General features: G+C 57.8%; 1 protein-coding gene and 1 non-coding gene across 4 annotated transcripts; both read left to right on the top strand.

The window, feature by feature from the left end:
* Positions 1 to 305: 305 nt before the first annotated feature.
* On the top strand, positions 306 to 24,085 carry AP1B1 (adaptor related protein complex 1 subunit beta 1). Of its 3 annotated transcripts, none has more exons than XM_030460335.1 (24): positions 306 to 376; positions 3,328 to 3,446; positions 4,337 to 4,399; positions 5,199 to 5,304; positions 7,113 to 7,248; positions 8,297 to 8,542; positions 9,365 to 9,555; positions 10,163 to 10,384; positions 11,804 to 11,924; positions 12,124 to 12,219; positions 12,599 to 12,714; positions 13,525 to 13,690; positions 14,598 to 14,696; positions 15,612 to 15,871; positions 16,648 to 16,843; positions 17,949 to 17,978; positions 18,068 to 18,205; positions 19,703 to 19,848; positions 20,306 to 20,435; positions 20,677 to 20,761; positions 21,131 to 21,217; positions 21,817 to 21,971; positions 22,457 to 22,465; positions 23,079 to 24,085. In XM_030460335.1, exons 3-24 carry the CDS (start codon positions 4,363 to 4,365, stop codon positions 23,151 to 23,153), a joined length of 2,847 nt encoding a protein of 948 aa, XP_030316195.1. In that variant the 5' UTR covers positions 306 to 376; positions 3,328 to 3,446; positions 4,337 to 4,362; the 3' UTR covers positions 23,154 to 24,085. The 3 variants fall into 3 exon arrangements, with proteins under 3 accessions (XP_030316195.1, XP_030316194.1, XP_030316196.1); XM_030460334.1 differs by having other exon boundaries at positions 4,288 to 4,399; XM_030460336.1 differs by lacking the exon at positions 22,457 to 22,465 and having other exon boundaries at positions 4,288 to 4,399.
* On the top strand, positions 19,925 to 20,029 carry LOC115599247. The gene has a single exon (XR_003988247.1). It is a non-coding gene; the product is annotated as a small nucleolar RNA SNORD125 (small nucleolar RNA).
* Positions 24,086 to 25,133: the final 1,048 nt, after the last annotated feature.

The following is a 25,133-nucleotide window of genomic DNA, read 5'->3' as shown; positions in this document are numbered from 1 at the left end:
CCCTCCTGTTCCCTCTTTTCCCCCTGTCCCCCCCAGTCCCCTCCTGTCCCCTCCTTTCCACCCCCCGTCCCCTTCTGTCCCCCCCGTCCCCCCACTCCCCCTGTCCCCCCACTCCCCCTGTCCCCCCTGTCCCCCGAGCCCTGCAGTGTCCCCGCTACCGCCCGCAGAAACTCCGCCCACTCAGTAACCACGCCCACTCCTATCGCCCCGCCCACACGATGCTCCCCGCCCTTGTAGTGACCACGCCCATTGTTATAACACGCCCCTTTCTCGTTAACCACGCCCCCTCATTACATATGGCCACACCTCCTTTCCCCACCCCGGAAGTCCTCCCTCCGCTCCCCTCACTTCCGCCGGGCCGGTGGCAGCGGAGCAGGTACGGACCGGGCCGGGGTATTGGTGGGACCGGGGCCCTTCCTGGGCCGATCCGGTGCCCGTTCCGGGGGGGTTCAGCTCCTCTCCGAGCCCCCCGCCCTCCCGTCTCCCTGCTCTCCTCCGGACTCGTTTCTCCCCGACAGTCCCTGGGTCCCCTCCACGCCCCCCCGGGCTTCTGTCCCCTCCCCTCGGTGTCCTCGGGGTGTCCCGGGCACCACCGGGCCCACCCCTTCCCCTTCAGATCCCAGGGACCCCGGAACCGCAGGGCCCGGGAAATGCGCCGGGGGTACCCGGAGCTGTGGGGGTGGTAACAGAGGAGAGGGGGGGTTGGGGGAAAGGGGGCCCCGAAACCCCCTGCCCTGCCCGGGGCTGCTGCTGGGTGGGAGAGGGGGCACCTCTGGGGCTGCCTTTGCCCCCCAAATTGTGGGGATGAAGCGGTGTGGGGTGTTCAGGGGCTGAGGAGGGGTTGGGGCGGGAGGGGAGCCCTTCGCTTGCCCCTTTCCAGGCAGAGCAGGTTTGGCTCTGTGGGGGGGTTCCCGGAGGTGCTTGCGCCCAGAACCCCCCCTTTGCCCAGGGAAGCTGCCGTGGGGCTGATCCTGCACCCCAGCACCCAGAAGAAGCCCCCCTGATGGTTCTGAGGGTGCCAGGGGGGTGTTTGAGGAGGGCCTCTGGAGGGGTTACCCCCTCCTGTAGGTGCCCCCCGAGCTTGTATTGCTGACATTCCCCTTGGGGACATTGTGCTGGTGTCCCCAGCAGTGTGTGGCACAGCGGAGGGACACCCTGGGGTCCCCCTTTTGGCTCTTTGCCTGGTTCTAGGTTGGGGGCTGCAGCAGGACCTGGGGGGGCTTTGGGTCCATCTGGCTCTGGTGGCCACCAGGGCTACTGAAGGGCTCTGTGGGGCTCCTGGGGGCTCAGGCAGTAGCTCAGCAAATCCATCTGTCCCCACCTGGGCCTTGGAGCCTTTTGGTGTCACTCTGGGGGGTTTGTGGCAGCTGTGGGGTTGGGGGGGGATTTGTCCTGGGGGGATAAATCAGGGAGAAAAGGCTCTGTGAGCCCCTCTCCCTGCAGGGAGATGCAGGAGGGGTGGGTGGTGGCTTCTGAGAGGCTGTGGGGACCACAAGAGCAAAGGATGGGGGGGGGCTTCTGTCCCTGCCAAGGTTTGTCCCCAGAATAGCCCCCAGGAACCTGAACCAGGTGTGGGGGGAGCTCTGGGTGCTCCCTGCAGCACCCAGCTCCTCCAAGTCCTTGAATCCAGTTTCCAAGATTGGCTTCCAATAGATTTGGCATGAAAAAAGAGTGAAATTCCAGCTGCCAGCAGGGACAGGGGAGGTGTTTCTCTTCTTTCTGTGCTGCCTATCTCCCCTCCTGCCTTTTCCAAGCCCTGGGGCTGCTGCTCCCCTCAGCTCCTGGCTGCCATGGGATGTTTTTCCCAGCCTGGAAAGGGGCTTGGTAAGAATTGTTAGAGCCAGGGGAGCCAAGCTCTGCTTGCTGCTCTCTTCCTGCCTCCTGGTGAGCTCCCACCCTCCTTTTTTCTGAGGGGGTTTGACAAGTGCTGAGTATTTTAACACCCAACAGTGACCCCATCCCACCAGCTCTGGAGCTGATACCTCCCTGCTCCTATCTCTCCAAAATTTGCCTCCTTTACGGTTCCAGCTCTGGAGAAGGCACCCATTTCCTTCACCCTCCTTAAACCCAGAATTTTTGAGCCTTCCCAAGGGCTGAGGTGGGGGGGAATTCAGCTCCAGTAGGGGCTGTGCTGGCAGAGACCCCCCCTGCCCTCTCAGGGTACTCAGCCCTGTCCAGCCTTGTGCTGTGGCTTCAGATCTCTTCTTCTCAACAGAGAAGAGTTGGCTGAGGTCCCCAGGGTGACACTTCCCGGTATTTATTAGGTTTTTTTCTTTTCCAATCTGCCTGTAGCTTCCTTAATTCCACTGCCCTGCTGGGCTTCCTCCTGCTGCTGGATTGGCTCTGCAGGAGGGCATCTGGCACCTCCTGCCAGTTCTTCCCCTTGTTAACCCCCAGCTGACCCTCTCTCTGCCAGGTCAGCTCTTTCCTGGCCCTCTGCCTTCCTGCTCCTCTTTCCCTCTCCCTCCACTTTCAGGTGTCAGCCTTCACCTCCCAGTATGTCTGTGCAGGGCTGGAGCCCTTCCCTCTTCTTTTCTCCTCCCCCCCCCCTTCCTCCGCCTCCTCCCCCCCCCCCTTCCTCCGCCTCCTCCCCCCCCCCCTTCCTCCGCCTCCTCCCCCCCCCTCTTCCTCCTCCCCCCCCTCTTCCTCCTCCCCCCCCTCTTCCTCCTCCCCCCCCTCTTCCTCCTCCCCCCCCTCTTCCTCCTCCCCCCCCTCTTCCTCCTCCCCCCTCTTCCTCCTCCCCCCCTCTTCCTCCTCCCCCCCCCTCTTCCTCCTCCCCCCCCTCTTCCTCCTCCCCCCCCTCTTCCTCCTCCCCCCCCCTCTTCCTCCTCCCCCCCCTCTTCCTCCTCCCCCCCCTCTTCCTCCTCCCCCCCCTCTTCCTCCTCCCCCCCCTCTTCCTCCTCCCCCCCCTCTCCTCCTCCCCCCCTCTTCCTCCTCCCCCCCTCTTCCTCCTCCCCCCCTTCTCCTTCCTCCCCCTTTCCTCCTCCCCCTCTCCTTCCCCTCTCCTTCCCCCTCTCCTTCCCCCTCTCCTTCCCCCTCTCCTTCCCCCTCTCCTTCCCCCTCTCCTTCCCCCTCTCCTTCCCCCTCTCCTTCCCCCTCTCCTTCCCCCTCTCCTTCCCCCTCTCCTTCCCCCTCTCCTTCCCCCTCTCCTTCCCCCTCTCCTTCCCCTCTCTTCCCCTCTCCCCTTCCCCTCTCCTTCCCCCTCTCCTTCTCTGGGGGACAGAGGGAAAGCTGCATCCATCAAGCTCCAGGTTTGTTTCTCCAGGCAGTTCTGCAGAGCACGGGCTGAGATCCATCCCTCTCCCTCCATCCCTCCCTCTCTGGCAGGCCGGGATCTGCAGGAAGCACAGCCCAGGAGCTCGCACTCCTCCCTGGAGAGCAGCAGAGGGGGGAGAGAAGGAAGAAAGGAAAGGCCTCAGGAAAGGAGGGCTCCAAACCATCTCCAGGTAATGAGGTGGGGAGGAGCCTGGAACCTGACCCCAGGCTGCCCGGGGAGAGCATTGTCCCCTGGGCAGGGTGACAGTCTGCTCCCCTCTGTCACAGCCCCCAGAGCCAGCCCTGGATCCCTGAAAACTCTATATTTTATGGTTTTTTTGTTGTTTTTTTTCCCCTCTCTCACTGCCCAGGTGCTCACTCAGCCCTCAGATTTTATCCACATTTTCTTTTTCTCCCTTTTGGAGGCTCCCTCCCTCCCCAGCTTGGCCAGGGAGCAGAGGGATTGCTGCATTTGGCTTTCAAGATGCTCATTTACATTTTAAAACCATTTGCAAGCTTTTTTTTTTTTTCCCTTCTTCCTTGGCTTTGCTCTCCCTCCTCCCTCCTCTCCAAAGCCCCAAGGCCACTGCAGGGCTTTCAAGGACAATCCTCCAGTTCCTTTCCTTTTGCTGGTGTAGGAAAAAGGGATTGGAACAACCCAGGGAAACAAATCCCTGCTGACCTTTACCCAAGGCCTCTCTGCCCATCAGCCTTCCTCAGCCTGCCCAGCCCTAAATCTGCCCTGAATTACCTCATCCAGCTGCAAATGTTGGGCAGAAACCCCCCAGCCACTGAATTTCAAGCAGGAATGCTGTCTGAGAACTTGCTCATTTCTTCTTCCCACCCTGGAGCTCTTCCCTGCCTGGGTGTGAGAGTGAATTTTGCCTGGAGAAGCATTCCTTCCCTGGGGAATGGGCTCCTCTGGAAGCTGAGGGCTTCTCCGGGTGCTCCATCTCCTCGTGGCTCTTCCCATCAACTTTCCCTTCCTTGTTTTTTGCTTTTTTTTTTTTTCTCCCCTGGATCTTTCCATAGCCACCCCAGAAAAGAATTCATCAACCGTGTGCTCTGCTTCTCCTCCCAGGGACATCCCACTAGCTGGAGTCCACCATGACAGACTCCAAGTACTTCACCACCACAAAGAAAGGTAAGAGGAAGAGGGGGAACAGGAGGCAGTTTTTTCCCAGAATAATTCTTTTCCTCCTGTCTGGGTAAGCTTGGAGGTGGGGAATGCCTCTGAGGGGTGCTGGAGGTGACACCCCAGCTCTAGTGAAGCTGGGGTGGTTCCTGGGCTGCGGTGGGGTCAGAGCACTTTGTCACCAGCTCCTTGTTGGCTCCAGCAGTTTTGTGGGGACAAATCCCACCCTCAGCTCCCCTGGGATGGGACAGGAGGGACTGGATTTCAGCCTTTCCCAGAGGAAGTAGTGAAGGTGGTGGAGGAGCCATGGGGCATCTCTCTCTTCCATCTCCATGCCCAAGGGTGAATAAAGACCTCAGGGTGGCTCTGCAAGGGGAATGATGTCCCTCTAGAGCTGCTGGATGCTCCCAGGAAGGTGCTGGGCTGGGGGTTCACTGCCACTCATGGTTTGGGAGCTCCCATCCCGTTCCCCAAATCTCTCTCACCTAGCAGATGGACCCAAAGTCCTGGCCTTGGGAGGCAGGGGGGTGGTTTGGGGGCTGGTGCCCATTGTTCCCATAGTATTTCTGGTCCTACAAGCTGGAGGAGCCACAGGGATACAGGAGCACCCTCAGATCCCTTTTCTAGGGATAAAAACACATCCATGTGTTTTTATGGATACCCTGGAACAGCCCTGACCCCTCAGCGAGATGTCTGGGGAGTTAAATCCCCTTTTCCAGTACCCTGGAGTCCCAGCACACAGCAGGTGGGAGCTGAGCTCCTTCTCCTCACCCCCAAAACCTTGATCCTCCTTTCCCCCTTCCTGCAGGGGAGATATTTGAGCTGAAAGCTGAACTGAACAGTGACAAGAAGGAGAAGAAGAAGGAGGCAGTGAAGAAGGTGATTGCCTCCATGACCGTCGGCAAGGATGTCAGGTGGGTGGCCAGGGCCAAACACCCCTGCGAAGGTGCCCGGGTGGTTTCTGGGCTCCTGATTTCTTCCCTTGGCTCCGGGAGGTTTCTGGGCTGGATTTCACCTGGGACTGAATAGTAATCCCCAGCCAGAGATCTGGCAGCCAGACCAATCCTCTCTGAGCCCAGATTAGTGCTGCTTCCTTCAGGTGTTACTAAAAACAAGCAGAAACCCACCACCCCCCCGAGCCTTTGGGTTCTCTGCCTCAGTGTCCACACATGTTTTGCAGCCACTCCAATCCCAAAATGTCCCCTCTGTGCCCTCCTCTCCACCCAGCCCTGTCCCCACACACCCTTGTGTGTCACAGGCAGCGTCACCACTTTGCTTGTCATGGGGGGGTTGGAGGGAAACCACGCTCTGGTTTTGGAAGCCTGGGGTGTCCCCAGCACCCAGAGCCCTCACAGTAGCAGGTGACACTTTGGCCACCGTGGAGGTGACACTTGAGTGTGGCAGGGACATGCCTGAGGCTGATCTGCATCGTTTGGAAAGGAAATTCCTACTGTGGCAACCCGGTTTGTTGTGGCAGTCTGGTTTTTTTGGGTGTGTTGGGGTGTGTGGGGGTTCCAGGCTGCAAGGGTGTTGAGCTCTGCCAGTGTCCAGGGGGCTGGAGTTGATCCTGGGAGCCCTGGCTGGGATTATGGTGGTGGAGAAGGAGCTCAGAGACATCTGTTGGGGTGGGATAACCCCTGTGTTAGCCTCCTGATCTTGATTGCTTCTCAAGTTTAATAATCTAATGGAGCTGTGTCTTAAATCTAATTGTGGTGAAAGAGGGGCTGGGTGGATTGGGGAGGTTGGGCCCATACCAACTGCATGGAGATCAACTGGGCCAAGTAGAAGGGTCAAGGCAGTGCCCAGAGATTGGTTGGGGAATGGGTGGAGAGGAGCCCTGAGAGAAGGACTTGGGGTGTTGGGTGAGGAAGAGATCACCATGAGCCAGAAACATGCACTGGGAGCCCAGAAACCCCCCAAGTTCTGGGCTGCATCCCCACTGTGTGAGCAGCAGGGCCGGGGAGGGGATTGTCCCCCTCTGCTCCCCTCTGGGGTAACTCTGGGTCCATCTCTGGGGTCCCCATCAGCAGAAGGAGAGGGAGGTGTTGGAGCCAGTCCAGAGGAGGCCCTGGAGATGCTGGGAGGGCTGGAGCAGCTCTGGAGCCAGGGGGAGAGAGTTGGGGGTGTTCAGCCTGGAGAAGAGAAGGATCCCATGGGGAGACCTTAGAGCAGCTTCCAGTGCCTGAAGGGGCTCCAGGGAAGCTGGGGAGGGACTTGGGACAAGGACAGGGAGGGATGGGATGAGGGGAAGGGTTTCCAGCTGGAAGAGGGGAGATGGAGAGGAGATGTTGGGGAGGGAGAAATTGTTCGGGGTGAGGGTGCTGAGCCCCAGGTTGCCCCCAGAAGCTGTGGCTGCTCCATCCCTGGCAGTGTTGAAGGTTGGATGGGGCTTGGAGCACCCTGGGCTGTGGGAGGTGTCCTTGACCATGGCAGGGTTGGCACAGGAAGCAAGGGGTGAGCAGCTCATCTCCCACCTCCTCTCAGGCTCTGGAGCCTTTCCCACCACCCTCTGGTCTTCCACCTTCTCCCAGCACTATGGGGCAGAGCTCAGGTTTGCTCCATCCAGAACCATTTGGAGCTGTTTTTTGTTGCAGGTCCAGGAGGACAACCCCAAGCTGGGATGGGTGGTTTAGCCACATCTGCAGGGTGGGCTGTGGTCCTCCCAGATCCTTGTCTGCCCTTGCTCCAGGAGGAGCTCTGGGAAGGGTGCTTTGTGTTTCAGTGCTCTCTTCCCGGACGTGGTCAATTGCATGCAGACAGACAACCTGGAACTGAAGAAGTTGGTCTACCTCTACCTGATGAACTATGCCAAGAGCCAGCCAGACATGGCCATCATGGCAGTCAACACCTTTGTGAAGGTGAGGGCTAAGAGCCACGGGCTGCAGCAGGTCACCTCAGCCCACGTCCCTGCTGTCACCTGAGGCCACCGCACTGGGCTCCGGAGGGAGGAGGGTGGGCAGGTTCCTCAAGCCTCCCCCTCCAAAGGCTGCCTGAGCTTGAGGTAACCAAGCAAATTTGGCCAGAAAAGCAAAGGAAAAACGTTTTCTTGGCAGCTGTCCTGTGCCACTTGCTTTGGTGGTGGCAGCTTTGGTAGTGGGAAGCTCCTCTGAGCAGTGCCATGAGTCTCTGAAGCTGAGGAAGCCCTTGTAATCCTCTAGCTGGGAGCTGGAGGGCACCTTTGTTAGGAGCCAAGACATTGCCAGAGCACTGTGAAAAGGCTTGGTGGGCACTAGAGGGAGTTTTGGCTTTTTAGGAAATAAAAAAAAAGCCAGAATAAACCCAACAGATGTGTTTTCCATGGCTTCTGGCATCTCTGGAGGGTGGGAGCTAACTTCAGGTGCTTGGTGTGAGGGGTGAAGGCATCACATCCACTGAATCCTTCTGGTTGGAAAAGACCTTTAAGAGTAATCATAACCTATCTGCTGCACACGTGGAGGTGTGTGTGGAGTGCAGGTGTTAAACTGTGGGTGCCAGAGTGCAACAAGAACCCCAAGCTCTCTCGGGTGATTTCTTCTTCAGAACCAAGCGTTACAACCTCTGAGATTCCACCACAAAGCCACCACTGATACCTGTGCTTGAGGAGATAGAAATCATAGAATGGTTTGGGTTAGAAGGGACCTTAGAGATCATCTCCAACCTCCCCTGAACACCCCCAGGGATGGGGCAGCCACAGGGTTTCTGGGCAGCCTGTGCCAGGTCTGAAATGGAATGGCAAATGGTGGAGCATCCCTGTGCTCCTACAGAAGGGCAACATCTCCCACACCTTCAGCCCCACCCAGAGCAGAGAACCAGCAGAGACATCTCCATTTCGCCCATAAAATCAAGGTCCCTCCGTGTGTTTCCAGGTGGGAAAGCAGCTGCTGGGTTAGGGTTGGGATGTGTCACCTCCCCACTTCCTCCCCACAGGACTGTGAGGATCCCAACCCCCTGATCCGGGCTCTGGCAGTGAGAACCATGGGCTGCATCCGTGTGGATAAGATCACAGAGTACCTGTGTGAGCCCCTGAGGAAGTGCCTGAAGGATGAGGATCCCTACGTGCGCAAGACAGCCGCTGTCTGTGTGGCCAAGCTGCATGACATCAATGCCCAGCTGGTGGAGGACCAGGGCTTCCTGGACACTCTGAAGGACCTCATCTCTGACTCCAACCCCATGGTCATTCTTTTTTTTACTTTTTCCCCATGGTCATTCTTTTTTTTCCCCATGGTTGTTCCTTTTTTTCCCCATGGTTTTTTGTTGGTTTTTTTTAGCTTTCTCCCCGTGGTCGTTCTTTCTTTTTGCTATCTTCACCCCCTCTTTTTGGCAGAAAGCATCCTGCAGACATCTCCTTTCACCCTCACCTTCTCACTCCCTTTTTTTCATACATTTTTGGAGGCTTAACAGCCTGTTTTTGGGGACAGCTGCTTCAGAGAGATGCAGGGTTTCCCTCCTCACCTCTACACCCAGGGCTTTTTCTCCCCCCACTCTGAGTTTATCCCTCTACCCAGGAGCTTCTCTCTTCCCAGCCCAGGGGTTTTTGTCTCTCTGCCCCCATGGTTCACCCCCACACGCCCTGGGGGTTTCTCTCCTCATCCCGATGGGATTTTTCTCCCACCCCAGGGGTTTTCCTTCCCCCCAAGGACATGATCCCTTTCCTCAGGAGCTTCTCTCTCTCCCCAGCCTTGGATTTCTCCACCAACCCTGATCCCCCCTGTAGGTTTTTATCCCCCCAGGGTTTTTTTATCTCCCCTCTTTACCCCCAGGGGTTTCTCTTCACCCCAACAACCCCCACCCAAAGGGGTTCTCCCTCTTTTCTCCCCCCCCCAGGGTTTTCCTCCCACCCCCAGTGATTTCTCTCTGAGTTTACCCCTCTCCCCAGGAGCTTCTCTCTCTCCTCCCCTTCCAGGTGGTTTCTCTCCCTTCCCAAGCTGTTGAGCCCACACTTGGTGTCACCTGCTGCTGGCTGTCACCTAACCCCTGCCCTGTCCCCTCTGGCAGGTAGTCGCCAATGCAGTGGCAGCTCTCTCAGAAATAGCAGAGTCCCACCCCAGCAGCAACCTCCTGGACCTCAACCCCCAATCCATCAACAAACTCCTCACTGCCTTGAACGAGTGCACTGAGTGGGGACAGATCTTCATCTTGGACTGCCTGGCCAACTACATGCCCAAGGATGACAGGGAAGCCCAGAGGTGAGAGGGGTTCTGCCTGCTTCAGAGCCACCACCAGGAGAAGGGGATGGCTGGAGATTATCCCAGGGGCTGAAAATATTCATCTGTCTCAGCCTTGGCAGCCTGTAGGATGGTGGGGGGACTGCAGGTTTCTGCTGCCCACCCTGCCCTGGGCATCCTGCTGGCTGGCCACCATGCTGTGGCAACCTCCTGGCTGCCCACCCTGTCTTGGGCATCCTGCTTTTGGCCACCATGCCTTGGCCATCTGGCCATCTCCTGGCTGGCCACCCTGACATGGGCACAGCCACCTGGAGACTGCTATGGTCCTGCAGCCCCGTTGCTGACCCAGGGCTTGTGCTTCTCAGGCTGGTGCAGGAGGTGGTCACACCATGGAGCAGGAACTCAGGAGGAAGGGTCACTGCCACAGGGTGTGGGGACGTCATCGGGAGGGGAGGGCGGCATTTCAGAGCCAGCTGAGCATCTCTGGAGAAGGTCTTAAGCACTGTCCTGCTGCAGATTCCACCAATGCCTCTTTCTTTGTGGACCCCAGCAGCAAAGTTTCAGCAGGAGGACAGGGCTCATTTTCTTTCCCTGCTCCTTTCTCCTCATTCCCCCTGACCCCTTTCAGCATCTGTGAGCGGGTAACGCCCCGGCTGTCCCACGCCAACTCAGCAGTGGTGCTCTCAGCAGTGAAAGTGCTGATGAAGTTTATGGAGATGCTGTCCAAGGACCTGGATTATTATGGCACCCTGCTGAAGAAGCTGGCTCCCCCCCTGGTCACCCTGCTCTCTGCAGAGCCTGAGCTGCAGTACGTGGCTCTCCGCAACATCAACCTCATCGTCCAGAAGAGGTGGGTGCCCTGGCTGGGGTTCCTTCTGGGTGCTGCTTTCCAGGCTTTCAAACCCTCTGGAGCTTTGGTTGGTTGTTCTTTTCTTCTCTGGTGTTTAAAATCCAAGGGCTGGGGGCAGAGAATCAACGTGAGAATCAACCCAGCTGAGGTTGGGTCTCCAGGAAGGGTTTATTTGAATTTCTTTGTTTCTTATTTATCTGGGGGAGGGAAGGAAGGCTGGGAAGGCCAAAAGCTGAGCCTGGGGTTTAGTTGTTAACTGTCTAGTGAAGAGTTTCTTGGCTGGACACGGTTGTCCTTTCCAAAGAAGTCCTGCCAGTCCTTTTGTCCCTTTGCTGAACTAAAGATGCTGGTAGGCAGGAATTGTTTGAGCACCACACGTGGTGCCCCGAGCAGAACTGACCAGCTGGAGAGCCCAGCCCTGCTTAGGTCAGTTGTCCTCCTCCCAGTTATCTCCCTGGTTGCCTGTTAAAAATAGCAGCAGCTTCTGGGAGCAGTGGAAAGCAATTAATATCCCTGGGAGCAGGAACAAGGAGGACAGGTTGGCTCCTCTGTCCCTTTCCCAGCTTGGGGAGGGAGGATGAGCTGATGACAAGGTCCAACCTGGTTCTGAGGCTCTGGGATTTCATCCCTGCTCCCCTCTAAACCTCCCTTCCAGCCTTGGCAGGTCAGAGTTTCCCTGTTGCTTTGCATCTGGTCTTTGTTTGCAGCAAGGTTGTCCTCTGTCCCCTGCCTGCTGGCCAAGGGGAGCCAAGGGACAGAGTCCTGGAGGGAGAAGACCCACATCTTGGATTCCTTGGCATTGAAATGCCCCCAAAACCTCCTGCTTGTGGCTGAGGAGCCTCGTGCTCCTGGCCTGGAGTACTCTCCAGCTTCCCCAGCTGATATCTTGGGTGTCCTCAAGCCTTTGCCATCTCCAACCTTGGCTGGGGAGGGATACTTGGAGCTGGGAGGTGCAGGAAGTAGTTTGCACAGGTGCTGGGGGGCTGCAGGGTCAGAGGAATGCATCCCCATCCACCTCCTGGCCAGTGGGCAGTTTTCTGGGGACCAACAGCTCCTTTCTGTGCCAATTAGAATCATAGAATGGTTTGGATTGGAAGGGACCTCTCAAGGTCACCCAGTCCAACCCCTGCACTCAGCAGGGACACCCTCAACCAGGTCAGGGTGCTTCTCAAGCCTCACCTTGAATATTTCCAGGGATGAGGCCTCAACCACCTCCCTCAGCAATCTGTGCCATTTTTTCCACTGCCACTTCACCAAAATCAGAGCCTGAAGGTGAAAGGAAAACTTGGCTCTTGCTTCTGCCACCAGAGAAATCATCTGATAGCAGTGCTGGGTGTCCAGAAAGCTCTGGAGAAAACCTTCTAGAAGGATTTTTTTGGATGTCTTTCCCTAATTTTTTTGCCTCTCCTTGTCCTCCAGGCCCGAGATCCTGAAGCATGAGATGAAGGTGTTCTTTGTGAAGTACAACGACCCCATCTATGTCAAACTGGAGAAGTTGGACATCATGATCCGCCTGGCTTCCCAGGCCAACATTGCTCAGGTCAGGGGCTGCTGGGCACCAAGGCGGGGGATGCAGAAGGTCCAGCCCCATGGGGAGAGGGTTGGTCTGGAGAAATCCTCATTCCCAGCTCTGTCAGGGAGCAGCTGGAGCCCTGGGTCTGGTTCTGCTGGGTCAGTGTCACACTTTCCAGGTGACTTTTCTCGCTGCAGAGCTCTGAGTGTCCCCTCCCCTCCTCCAGGTGCTGGCAGAGCTGAAGGAATATGCCACAGAGGTGGATGTGGACTTTGTGAGGAAAGCTGTCCGAGCCATTGGTCGCTGTGCCATCAAGGTGGAGGTGAGGGCACTGTCACAATACAGCACAGTTCACCCCATCCCCTTTCCTGGTTGGAAAAGCCCTTTCAGCTCATCCACTCCAACCCTTCTCCCAGCACTGCCCTGGCCACCCCTGCCCCATGTCCCTCATCCCCACATCTCCAGGGCTTGGAAACCTCTCCAAGGACGATGGGGACTCCAGCCCTGCCCTGGGCAAGCCTGGGCCAGGCCCTGACAACCCTTTCCAGGGAGAAATCATTCCTAAGCTCCAACCTAAACCTCCCCTGGCACAACCTGCAGTGGGAGGGACCATACTTGTGGGTCCCCTTTTTTGCTCTGGGTTGGGTGAGGGGGGTGGGGATGTAGGACCATCCCCCTGCCTGACCAAATTCCTCCACCAGCAATCAGCTGAGCGTTGTGTCAGCACTCTGCTCGACCTCATCCAGACCAAAGTCAACTATGTGGTGCAGGAGGCCATCGTTGTCATCAAGGACATCTTCCGCAAGTACCCCAACAAGTGAGGAGCAGCTGTGATGCTCTCAGGCCCAGGGGGAGCTCTTTCTTGTCCCTCTGGGCTTGGTGGCACCCAAAAAAGACCCAGGGGTGGGTTGGGGATAGGCTGCAGCTCCCTCCTGGTGTGGTGGTCAGTGGTGAAGCCACCTGGAAGCCCCCCTTAAGTGAAGGTGGCTTGGAGTTGTTCAGCAGTTGGTGTTGTCATCACTGGCCAGCCCTGCCCTAATTGTTAAGCTGAGGGCAGGAAAGCTGTCCCCAGCCTTGGGGACATCCCCAGCCCCATGGTGGCAGTCCCAGATCCAGAGACCCAAAGAGGGAGGAGTTGCTGGAGACTGAGGTTCCTCAAATCAGTGTCAACCATCTTTGGCTCTAAATCCAATGAGACTGGACCAAGTGGAGGTCTCCAGCTGAGCTGCGATGGATGGGCAAAGGCCACATCAGGAGGTGGTGTGCTAATAGTTTTAATTAATGCTAATGAGCTCAATTAGTAACGAGCAGGAACTCTGCACTAAGAGCCAGAGACCCAGGGCTGCTTGCAGAGAGGAGGGAGATGAGACAAATGGGGCTGAGATGTGAATTCAGAGCAGGGCTGCTGAGCAGGAGAAGGTGCTCTGGAACCCAGGAAGGGTCAACTTGGGCAGTGCCAAGCCAGGGGACAGCTCTGGGGAGAGGGGACAGCCCCAGGCAGGTGGCCCAGGCTCTTGTTGGTGCCCTCAGCGCCATCCTAGTTCTGCTGAGGATGCTGAGCCATGGTTTGGAGTTAAGGCAGAGCTGGGATTTGGGTTTGTTGGTTTCATGTCTTCTTCTGGGGCAGGTATGAGAGTGTGATTGCCACCCTCTGTGAGAACCTGGATTCCCTGGATGAGCCTGAGGCCCGGGCTGCCATGATCTGGATCGTGGGAGAGTATGCAGAGAGGATTGACAACGCCGATGAGCTGCTGGAGAGCTTCCTGGAGGGCTTCCATGATGAGAGCACCCAGGTCCAGTGGGACAGGGACACAGCCCCCCACACCAGGGGGGTGGTCCTGACTGCCAGCAGGGTGACACTTGGACAATGCTTGTGCTAATTGGAGTGTAACCAAGTCGTTTGCTCTGGCTCGGTTGTGGAGGTTTTCTCCTTGCAGGGGTCCCACAGGGGCTTTGGGTGTAGAGCATGGAACACAGAACATCCCTGGAAGTCCTCAAGGAGAAATGGGATGGGACTTTGAGAAACCTGGTTTAGTGGGAGATGTCCATGCCCAGGAGGGCTGGGACTAGATGATCTTGAAAGTCCCTTCCAACCCAAACCATTTGATGATTTTTTTTTTTATGAACTTGACCCATGAAATGCCACCATGGATGGTAGTGTCCAAGCCACCTTTCCCTCCTTACTAGTTGGGAGGGACCAATTGGTTGCCTGGTGCCAGGACAGGATCAGCCCTTTGGAGCTGGGAAATGGAGTCAGATGGTTGACATGAGCGGAGGGATGTGTTTGCCCCTATTGCTGGGAGAAGCCACATGAGGTGCCCTGACACTTGTCACCATCACTTCAGCAGTTTCATGGAACCCTGGGATCATTCAGGTTGGAAAAGAGCTCTCAAATCCAGTCCAACTGTCAGCCCAACCCCATCATGTCCCTCAGCACCAGACCCACATGTTTTTTCAACCCCTTCAGGGACAATATCTCCACCACTTCCCTGGGCAGCCTGTTCCAGTGCTTGACCACTCTGTCAGGGAAGAAATTGTTCCCAGCATCCAATCTGAACCTGCCCTGGAAGGTTTGGTCCTTTCAAAAGCAGGTTGGGGTTGCATCCTAGCAGCTGCCAGGGAAGATTCCGGTGTTCTTGCACAGAAGTGGTGTGGTTGCTCTGTCTTGCCCTTCCCTGAGCCTCTTTTGTCCTCCTGCAGGTTCAGCTGCAGCTGCTGACAGCCATCGTGAAGCTGTTCCTGAAAAAGCCCACAGAGACCCAGGAGCTGGTGCAGCAGGTGCTGAGCTTGGCCACACAGGTGGGTGATGGCTCCTCCAGAGCTTCCCATGGGCTTTGCCTTCCTCCCCCCCAAGGCAGCAGGAATCAGAGAACCATGGAGTCATTCAGGATCGAAAAGACCTCTGGTATTATCAAGTTCTACAGTCAGCTCAACCCCCCCATGCCCACTAAACCATGGGGACACATCTACATGGGGTTTTTAACATCTCCAGGGATGATGGGGACTCCAGCCCTGCCCTGGGCAGCCTGGGCCAGGCCCTGACAACCCTTTCCAGGGAGAAATTGTTCCCCAGCTCCAACCTAAACCTCCCCTGGCACAACTTGAGTTGTGCCAAAAGTTCCTCTTGTCCCATCCCTTGTTCCTTGGGAGCAGAGCCCGACCCCCCCTGGCTCCAACCTCTCAGGGGGTTGCAGGGATCCAGAAGGTCTCCCCTCAGCCTCCTCTGCTCCAGGATCAACACTCCCAGCTCCCTCAGCCCCTCCTGGGCAGACTCCTGCTCCAGACCCTTCCCCAGCTCCATTGTCCTTCTCTGGACACACTCCAGCCCCTCAGTGTCCTTTGTGCTTTAGTGGGCTCGGTGAGGTTGAGCTGATGGTTGAATTTGGTGATCTTACAGATCTTTTCCATTCTGAATGATTCCAAGATTCTTGTAGTTAGGGGCCCAGAACTGACCACAAGGGCTTGGAGGATGCAGTGGCCAGGACTGCAAGTGGATAATTTGACCTGAGTTCTGGAAAGTCTTGGAGAACCCAGGACACAGCCTCCTGCAGCCCAGGAGCCATCTGCTGCCGTGTCCTTGGTGTAGCAAAGCTCTGTGACACAAACAGCTTTCACTTTTACCCCTGATGGTGTGGCCAAGATGCTTCCAGTTGCTCTGTAGCTTCTCCTCACCCCATGCCTTCAGCTCTCAATCCCATTTTTTTTCCCCCCAAGGACTCAGACAACCCCGACCTCCGGGACCGTGGTTACATCTACTGGCGCCTGCTCTCAACTGACCCGGTGGCTGCCAAGGAGGTGGTGCTGGCAGAGAAGCCCCTGATCTCTGAGGAGACAGATCTGATCGAGCCCACCCTCCTGGATGAGCTGATCTGCTACATTGGGACCTTGGCTTCTGTCTACCACAAACCCCCCAGTGCCTTCGTGGAGGGGAGCAGGGGGGTGGTGCACAAGAGTTTGCCCCCCAGGACGGGCTCGTGAGTATCTCCCACCTCCATGGGGTGGGGGGGAAGGGTGGGTGCTGAGTTGAAGGGGGTGTGAAGGGGTGTGAGGGCTGCTGGGAGCATGCAGAGCACCCTGAGGTGCTGGTTGTGTCCCTGGGTGGGTTCTGTATGGACCTTGGGGGCTGAGGAAGGGGTCTCAGAGTGAAGTTGAAGGAGATCTGGATGAGAATCCTGGAGTTTCGGTCTGGTTTGGGTGGGAAGGGACCTTAAAGCCCCCCCAGTGCCACCCCTGCCATGGCCAGAGACACCTCCCACAGCCCAGGGTGCTCCAAGCCCCATCCAACCTTCAACACTGCCAGGGATGGGGCAGCCACAGCTTCTGGGAGCAACCTGGGACAGGGGCTCAGCACCCTCACACCAAACAACTTCTCCCTCCCCAACATCTCCTCTCCATCTCCCCTCTTGCAGCTGGAAACCCTTCCCCCTCATCCCATCTCTCCCTGTCTTTGTCCCAAGTCCCTCCCCAGCTTCCCTGGAGCCCCTTCAGGCACTGGAAGCTGCTCTAAGGTCTCCCCATGGGATCCTTCTCTTCTCCAGGCTGAACACCCCCAACTCTCTCCCCCTGGCTCCAGAGCTGCTCCAGCCCTCCCAGCAGCTCGAGACTCCAAGACTGTGCAGTGGTGGGAGCCACATTGGGAAGGGACATCTTTGACCACTCACTGGGTGGCCCCATGTCTCCAGCAGGACCTTTTTGCTCAGCCAGAGCTCCTCATTATCTCTCTTTCCCCCCCCCTCTTATTCCCTTCCAGGAGTGAGAGCATCGAGAGCCCTGAGGCAGCCCCAGGGGGGGTGCAGGCAGGGGAGCAGCCAGCAGTCATCCCCACCCAGGGTGACCTTCTGGGTGACCTGCTCAACCTGGATCCCACGGTCACTGGACCTCCCATTGCAACAGCCCCTGTGCAGATGGGTGCTGTGGACCTCCTGGGAGGTGGCTTGGACAGCCTGGTAGGTGACAGCCACACCTGCTCCTTCTAACACCCCTGTCCCCTGCCCCAGTGGCATCGTGGTGGCCAGCATATGATGGTGGCTTCTGGCTGGAGCTGCTGGGGTTTTTCCCAGGAGGGTTTGTCCCTTTGGGAGGGTTTTTTCCTTCTGTGGTTGGTGACACCATAGGGGTTCTGCACCCTGATTTATTTTTGTCCTCATCAAACAATTAGAGTGGGACAAGGGGTTGGTGCCTTTTCTCTTGGTACTCTGTAGATGGTTCCCACTGTCCCTGTTCTACTGCAGAGGTGACTCCTCCTGCTGGGCTCCCCTCCAAACTCCATTAACCCCTGGAAACATCCATTAAACCAACCCTGGGGGGTTAGGACCTGCCAGCTCCCTGCCCCTGGGGTGTTTTAAGGGGCATCTCCTGGAAGTGATAGCTGTGAATGCAAAGAGAGAAAGGGGGTTGAGCACAGGGTGAGGAGGGATGGAAACCTCTGCCCTGGTGGAGGGGAGGCACCACCTGCCCAGTGGGTGCTGAGCTCCCTGAAGGAAAAGAGTTTTTGGAGATGTTCTCCACTGCTTCCCAAACCCAGCAGGTATCCCAGGGAGGAAGCAGCAGTGCTGGCTGCTCCATCACCCCCCACCTACCACCCTGGCTCTTGGGTGCTTTGTCCCCTGGCTCCAGGACAGGCAGGGAAGGACAGAGGAAGGTGTGGGCAGGGTAGCAGGATTTAACCTCTCTTCCCTCCTCCCTTCCTCTTTGTCTCTCTGCTTTGTTTTTGGCTCTTCTCTCCTGCCTTGTCTCTGCATGTGCCTGGCTCTTCTCTCCACTTTGCCTGCTTCTGCTTGGAGATGGGGGACGAGTCAGAAGGGGTATGGATCTGCCCTTTTCTCAGCCTTTCCCACCCCCCTGACCCCTTCTCCCCTGCTCTCGTTGCCCAACCTCAGCTCTCCACTGCCCCACTCACCCCAGTCCCCCCTACAGCTCCTGGCACAACAGATTTGGGCTCTCAGGAGCATTCCTTCCCACCTCCAGGCCCTCCCTCACCCACACTGGGGGCTTCAGAGGATTTTTGGGGTGCACTGGCCCTGCTGATACCTTTTTTTTTTTCTCTTGCAGATGCAAGGAGATGCAGGAGGCAGCCCTGCTGTGAGTGTGCCCTCGTTCCTCTCTCCCTCCACCACCTCCTTCTCTCCCCTATCCCCCACCCCCTGACCCCCTTCCCTTGTCCCCCACAGATGGGTGGCTTCACCCCAGCACCCACCACCACAGCACCCACCAACCTGGGGGCACCCCTGGGCAGTGGTCTGGGAGACCTCTTCGACCTGACTGTCGGGGTGGGGACACTGTCTGGATCCTACGTGGCACCCAAAACGGTGAGGGGGAGACCCCAGCCCAGCTCCTCCTGCTGCCCAGGATCAGGGCTGGGGCTTTAAGGAGAGCAGAGACCCTCCCTGTGCCTGCTCCACCCTGCAGGGCTGCCCCAGTTGGGAGGGGATGTGTGGGGGGTGTAGAAGGTGAACCCCCTGTTCCTGACACAATCACAGAGTGGGTTTGCTGGGAAAAGCCCTTTCAGAACATCCAGCTGTGGCCACCACCCCCCCATGTCCCTCATCCCCACATCTCCAGGGCTCTGAAACCCCTCCAGGGATGATGGGGACTCCAGCCCTGCCCTGGGCAGCCTGGGCCAGGCCCTGACAACCCTTTCCAGGGAGAAATCGTTCCCCAGCTCCAACCTAAACCTCCCCTGGCATAATTTGAGGCCAAAAGTTCCTCTTGTCCCATCCCTTGTTCCTTGGGAGCAGAGCCCGATCCCCCCTGGCTCCAACCTCCTCTCAGGGGGTTGCAGGGATCCAGAAGGTCTCCCCTCAGCCTCCTCTGCTCCAGGATCAGCACCCCCAGGGCCCTCAGATGCTCCTCACAACTTCTCCAGACCCTTCTCCTTGTGCTCCAGACCCTTCCCCAGCTCCATTCCCTTCTCTGGACACTCTCCAGCCCCTCAATCTCCTTCTGCTCCTGAGGGGCCCAGAAGTGACCCCAGGACTGGAGGTGCAGTCTCAGCAGTGCCCAGCACAGGGGATAAGCCCTGCCCTGCTCCAGGTGGCCACACCAGTGCTGCCACGAGCCGGGATGCTGGTGGCCTTCTTGGGCACTGCAGAATACCAGGTGAGGCTGATGGTCACCAGATGGAGAGTCACAGAATCAGAATTTTCAGGCTTTGAAGGGACCTTTAAGCCCACCCAGATCCAACCCCCCTGCCATGGGCAGGGACACCTCCCACCAGCTCAGGTTGCTCAGAGCCCTCTCCAGCCTGGCCTTAAAAACTTCCAGGGATGGATGGGGCTTCCACCACCTCTCTGGGCAACCTGGGCCAGGGTCTCAGCACCCTCCTGGGGAAGAACTTCTTCCTCACATCCAGTCTGAATCTCCCTTCCTCTGGTTTGAATCCATCCCCCCATGTCCTATCACTACTGACATCCTCAAAAGTCCCTCCCCAGCTTTCCTGTAGCCCCTTCAGACACTGGAAGGTCACAATGAGGTTTCCTTCTCCTCTCCAGGGCATTGCAGTGCTTGCCCAGGCACAGGGATTTGGGGCAGGTTTTCCCTGGGGTGACCCAAAGTCCTAAGCAGAGAGGAGAGGAGGGGTCTGTCAGGTGATGCCTCTGATCTGGGGGTTCTGCTGTTTCCCAGGGTGAGGTCTGGAGAGGGCAGCAGCATCCTGCAGGCCTGCTTGAGATGAGGATGGTGTTCCTGTGGCCAACCCATTCTCCTGGTTGGCACATTCCTCCATGGGGGGCTGTGGCGCCGGAGAGCACCTTGTGGGTTCACTTTTTGGCTAAAAACTCACTGTCTTTTTTGTCTCCTGCCCCTAGGTCTGGCTGCCTGCCATGAAAGCCAAGGGGCTGGAGATCTCTGGCACCTTCAGCAGGCAGGTGGGCTCCATCTCGATGGACCTTGTCCTGACAAACAAAGCCTTGCAGGTCATGTCTGACTTTGCCATCCAGTTCAACCGCAACAGGTGAGGTCCCTCCTGCCAGTCCAGTCCTGGAGCAGCTGTCTAGGGAGAAAAAGGTGGGAGGAAAAGGGACCAGAGGGGTGGGAACAGCCTCATGTGATGACCCTTCTCTGTCTGATGGCTGTGGTGCTGATGATCATCAAACCAAAGCCTCTAAGAAGTTGGCTGAAGGGGCTGTTCCTCTGGGCTCTGCCCTGTTTGTCCTCCTGGAGAACTTCCCTTCTGCTTCCCTTTCCTTTGGGGATACAAAGGAGTTATGGTCCCGAGGGGATGGTGTAGGAACACCAAAAAGGGGGGGGAGAATTTATGTAGGAGACCGGGGAGAGGTTGTGGGGTTGTGACAGGGTGGTGCTGGGCAGGCAGATGAGGTGGAGAAAGGCAGAGAGTCCTGGGGCTGACCCAGAGCAGATGGGTGCCCCCCACCGTGACCCCCCTGCCCTCCTGGGTGTCTCCTCCCCAGCTTTGGCCTGGCCCCAGCAGCTCCTCTCCAGGTCCATGCTCCCCTTGCCCCCAATCAGTCTGTGGACATCTCCCTTCCACTCAACACTGTTGGCTCTGTCATGAAGATGGATCCTCTGAACAACCTCCAGGTGGGAATCTTGGGAGTGCTCCCTTCCTGGGAAGCTCGGGGTGGGTGGGTGCTGGCAGCTCCAGTTCCCTCTTGCCTCTGATGCTTGCTGCGGGACACCTGGCTCAAGAGGGATGGGAGGGGAAGAGATGGAAAGGAAGGAATGGGATGGGATGGGATGGGATGGGATGGGATGGGCTGGGTTCCACTTGCCTGCTGTAGGTCAGAAGAGGTGTTGATGTCCCCATCTCCTCCTGTCCCAGGTGGCAGTGAAAAACAACATTGATGTCTTCTACTTCAGCACCCTCTACCCCCTGCACATCCTCTTCGTGGAGGACGGGAAGATGGGTGAGTTGTGGTTCCTGCCACTGGGCTGTAGGTGCCATCCCAGCCACCTTCCCAGCCCTAAGGATGGAGCAGGGAGCTGTGAGGACCCTGATTCCCAGGAGAGTTGCATGTAGGGACACTGCCATCCCAGCATGACCAAGCTGTGCCTGTCTGAGATGCCCTGAGCCACCTTCCAACTGCTCGCTCCAGGGAGAGCTTCTCTGCCTCCTTCTTTTGCTTTCCTTGGTTCCTGGAGGTTCCCAGGAAGCAGCTGGTCTCAGGAAGGTGCTGGAGGAGAGATGGGAGGTTGCAGGGTGGCCCCATGTTGTTGTTGTCATTTGGGGGAGGTGATGCTGTGGGGTCACCCTCCTGCCCTTGTTCTACCTGCAGAGAGGAGGACGTTCCTGGCCACTTGGAAGGACATTCCCAATGAGAATGAAGCCCAATTCCAGATCAAAGACTGTTCCCTCAGTGCAGGTGGGTCCAAACCCTTGGGAAGGACCTGGCTGATGACCAGTTCATCCCAGTTATCCCAGCTGCCCCTTCTCCCAGTACCCTCCTTGTCTCCAGGGCTTGGAGATGGTAGGGGGTGGGGACAGCCTCCTGTCCCCCCAACTCTGGCAGAGCTTTTGGGGTGTGCAAAGCCTGGGCAGGGACAGCCAAGCCCTTTCAGTCCCTTTGTGGAGCTTGGTGGGGTGGTTCCCCTTGGGAATCAAGTTCTGGGCTGCCCTGCCAGGAGCCTGAGTGGATCCCTCCTGGGGATTTGGCTTTGGATGTGCTGCATCATGGAGCAGAGAATCCCAGACTGGTTTGGGTGGGAAGGTACCTTAAAGATTATTCAATCCCAAACCCCATTCCATGGTCAGGGACCCCTCCCACAGCCCAGGGTGCTCCAAGCCCCATCCAACCTTCAGCACTGCCAGGGATGGGGCAGCCACAGCTTTTGGGGGCAACCTGGGACAGGGGCTCAGCACCCTCAAATGAAAGTATTTCTCCCCAAGGAGGAAGAAATCCCCTCCAAAGGGAGCCCAGCCTGCTCCCTGCTCCCAGTAGACCCTTTTTGTCTCCCCACACAGACACTGTTAGCAGCAAACTCCAAGGCAGCAACATCTTTACCATTGCCAAGAGGAACGTGGAGGGTCAGGACATGCTCTACCAGTCCCTCAAGCTCACCAATGGCATCTGGGTGCTGGCTGAGCTCAGGATCCAGCCCAGCAACCCCACTTTTACGGTATGTCCCTTCCCTGCCTGCCCCCCAAAACAGCCCTCAGCTGACTCCAGGTCCCCCCTGCGCTCCCCACCCTCTCCTTGGAGTTCAAGCTGGGGTTGGATGCTCCTGCAGCACCCACCCCAATGCCAGGACCCCCCCCACAGTGCCAGTGCTGGTTATCCCCTCCTGGGAAAGGTGACACATAAGCAGTGCTCCCCAAGCTCTGCAGCCACCCTCAGTCCCTGCCAGGCCACCCTCCTGCACCGTGGGGACACCAGAGAGGTCCCAACCCATCAGTTCAAATAAAAACCCCTTCCCTGAGGCTCTGACCTTGCATTGGGCATCAACCATCTCAATATTCCAACTGGAATATTGGCCTGGCCCTTTCCCCCCCTCCCTGGCAGCCTCTTCTCCTGGGGTTGGGATCAGCTGCCTCTCCTTGACTCTCCTCTCTGTCTCTCCCTGCCTGCTGCTGCCTGCCCTGACCGGCCTGCCCGCTCTTGCAGGATTTGGAGGTTAGCAGATTGGTTTATGTACCCACCTCTGCCTGTCCTGCCTGCTCCTCTTTCCCCCCTGCTCCTCTTTCCCCCCTGCTCCACTTCCATTTTCCCCTGTGCTCCATTTTTCCCCCTCCCTGAGGGTTTCACACAGCTCTGGGTCCCTCTCCCCCATGGTACGGGGAGCACCCGTACCCCACCCAGCACCCAGGTCAAAGATTTGGAGGCTCAGAATGTTCCTACCACCCTCCTCCTGGCTTCACTTGGGATGAGTAGAGCTGGAAATCCTTCTCCTAGAGCATTCCTCAGGGCTGACGTATCCCTGCTTGAGTTTGGGAGTCATTTAATAGGGAATTTTGGAGCAGACACCCAGAGGGGGGGTTGGACCCACACCCAGAGATGCCTTTGGGGGGACCACTCACCCTCGAGTGATGGGCAGGGACCCCAACCCCTCCAGCCCCGCCACTGCATGCTGATGTTTCTGCTCCTCAGTTCGGGGGGTTGGGAGGCAGTGCCTTTTAATAGCTTTTTTCATCCCAAAACAGGAGGTGAGCTCCCCTGCACCCTGTGCTGGTGGCTCTCCAGCCTGGTACCATCACCCTCCCCTCCTCTTTCTGTCCCCTCCCCACAGTTGTCCCTGAAATGCCGAGCTCCAGAGGTGTCCCAGTACATCTACCAAGCCTATGAGACCATCCTGAAAAACTAAGGTGCTGCTGCAGCCCAGCTTCCTCCTCCTCTTCCTCTTCCCGCCCCCCCTCTCCTGCCTGAGGCAGTGGGGCAGGACCCGTGTGCATGTCTGCTCCCCTTCCTGCCAAGGATCCATCCAGGATTCCAGATTCCCCAAGGAATCTCCCCACACACACACTCCAGCCCTGGCACCCTGGAATGAAGCTGCTGCTCCCAACTCTGCCAAGGCTGGGGGGTGGGGAGGGAGGTGGGAGGGAGGTCCCCCCCACCCCTATAAAATACCCTTTGTCACTATCCCTGTGTCCTCCTCACTGGGGTTGTCTCCTCTCCCCTTCCCCAGCTCAGGGGCTGCCAGCACCCTCCCCCCTTTCCAAAATCTCCCTTCCCACTTGTCCCTGACTCTCACATCTGCCCAGGGTGGTGACCTGGGGGGGGGTTCAGTGCTCCTCAGCCCTGGGACAGCACCCAGGGATCCCTCTTGGGTGCTGGTGGAGGCTTGGAGCATCCTGGGGTGAGGGGGGGTGTGGGGTGGCTGTTCCCCCCCTAGGATCCCCAGGAGTGGGTGGGGAAGGGGCTTTTGACTTCTTCTTGGGACTGGCCCTGCTTTGGGGGGGACATGGAGGGTCACCCACTCCCTCAGCCTCCCACGGGGTCTCCAATCACAATCTGTGTGCAGAAAAAAAACAAAACTAAAAAAAGGGCTTTTCCCTCTGCCTGCCCTCTCCAGCCCAGCCTGGAGGGCTCTGAGCATCACTCCAACACCACACCTCCTTCTCCTCCTCCCCCTGGCACCCATGGGTGCTGAAGGGACCACGTGACCCTTCCCTGTGGTGACACTGCTCCTTTATCCCTGTCCCCCCAAACCAAGCCACGGGTCACACCGGAATGGAAATATCTAATATATAAACTAGAAATTTGGTGTATCTTCACTTGGTGAATAAAGGTGACATCTCCCAGGGGCTTGCAGGGTTTGTTTCCTCCCAGCTGGGTGCTACCTGGGGAAGCAGGGTGCTGTCACCTTGGAGCATTGTCCCTCTCCAGGGTTGGTGGCCATGGCCTCTGGCTCAGCACATCTCCTGGGCACAGGGCCAGGGGACGTGAGGACTCCTGGGGACAGGATGGACCCAAGGACCTCTTGAGGACAGGATGGATAAGATGGAACTCTTTGGTTCTGCCAGGGCCAGGGGGTTCCCTGTCCCATACCCTCCTAGGTTTGTGGTCTCCAGGAGCATGCAGAGGGTCCCTGTAGGGTGACAGCTCTGGCCAAAGCCCCCAGCAGGACAGCTCCAGGACACCCAGTGGGACACCAGCCCTCTTTCTTGGGGTGATGGAGGGGACCACCCTGCTTGGGGACCCCCAGGTGACAGGGGAAGGGCCACCACCAGCAGGGGTGCCTACCCAGCACCATGGGGCTTGTGAAGGTTCATGATGATGTTCAAAGGGCTTTGGGGACCATGAGGGGCCCCCAAGGGTTGGGTTCTTCCCAATTTCCTCACCCCCCCCCCCGAAGCCCTTCTCCATGGGGGGCAGGGGGGGGTCTTGGGTGTTCAACCTCTTCCCCTCTGTCACCCCCTTGGCAGGTCCCAGCACCCCCTGAAGGTTTTGTCCCCCTCCCTCAAGCACAGAGAAGTGGATGTGGTGGGTTCAGCTCTTACTGGTCTTTACTGGTTTGGGGGGTTGTGCAGGGCTGGAGGGGTGGGGGCTGAAGTCAGGGGCTCCAGGCACAGCCCCAGCCCCCCCCTTGGGGTCAGCAATGTGCTACAGACAGCTGGGGGCTGAACAAGTGACACCCCCCCCCCCCTAAAATACAGGTTGTTGCAACAAGCTGCACATCCCCAAGCCATCTCTGATGTGTAGAGAAGAATCATGGAATGGTTTGGGTGTGAAGGGACCTTAAAGATTGTTGAATCCCAACCCCCCTGCCATGGCCAGGGACACCTCCCACCAGCACAGGTCTCTCCAAGCCCCATCCAACCTTCAACACTGCCAGGGATGGGGC

The sequence above is a fragment of the Calypte anna genome, chromosome 15 (genome assembly GCF_003957555.1).
Source record: "Calypte anna isolate BGI_N300 chromosome 15, bCalAnn1_v1.p, whole genome shotgun sequence".
Lineage (NCBI taxonomy): Eukaryota > Metazoa > Chordata > Aves > Apodiformes > Trochilidae > Calypte > Calypte anna.
The sequence above is the reverse complement of the archived record's forward strand: the minus strand, read 5'-3'. Positions and strand labels throughout refer to the sequence as shown.

Excerpts from the sequence above, each read along its gene's own strand:
- AP1B1 (XM_030460335.1), top strand. The coding sequence starts at position 4,363 with ATGACAGACTCCAAGTACTTCACCACCACAAAGAAAG. Across the intron at positions 10,385-11,803 it reads AACCTCATCGTCCAGAAGAG|GCCCGAGATCCTGAAGCATG; the intron begins GTGGGTGCCCTG and ends CTTGTCCTCCAG. Across the intron at positions 16,844-17,948 it reads GAGGTGGCTTGGACAGCCTG|ATGCAAGGAGATGCAGGAGG; the intron begins GTAGGTGACAGC and ends TTTCTCTTGCAG.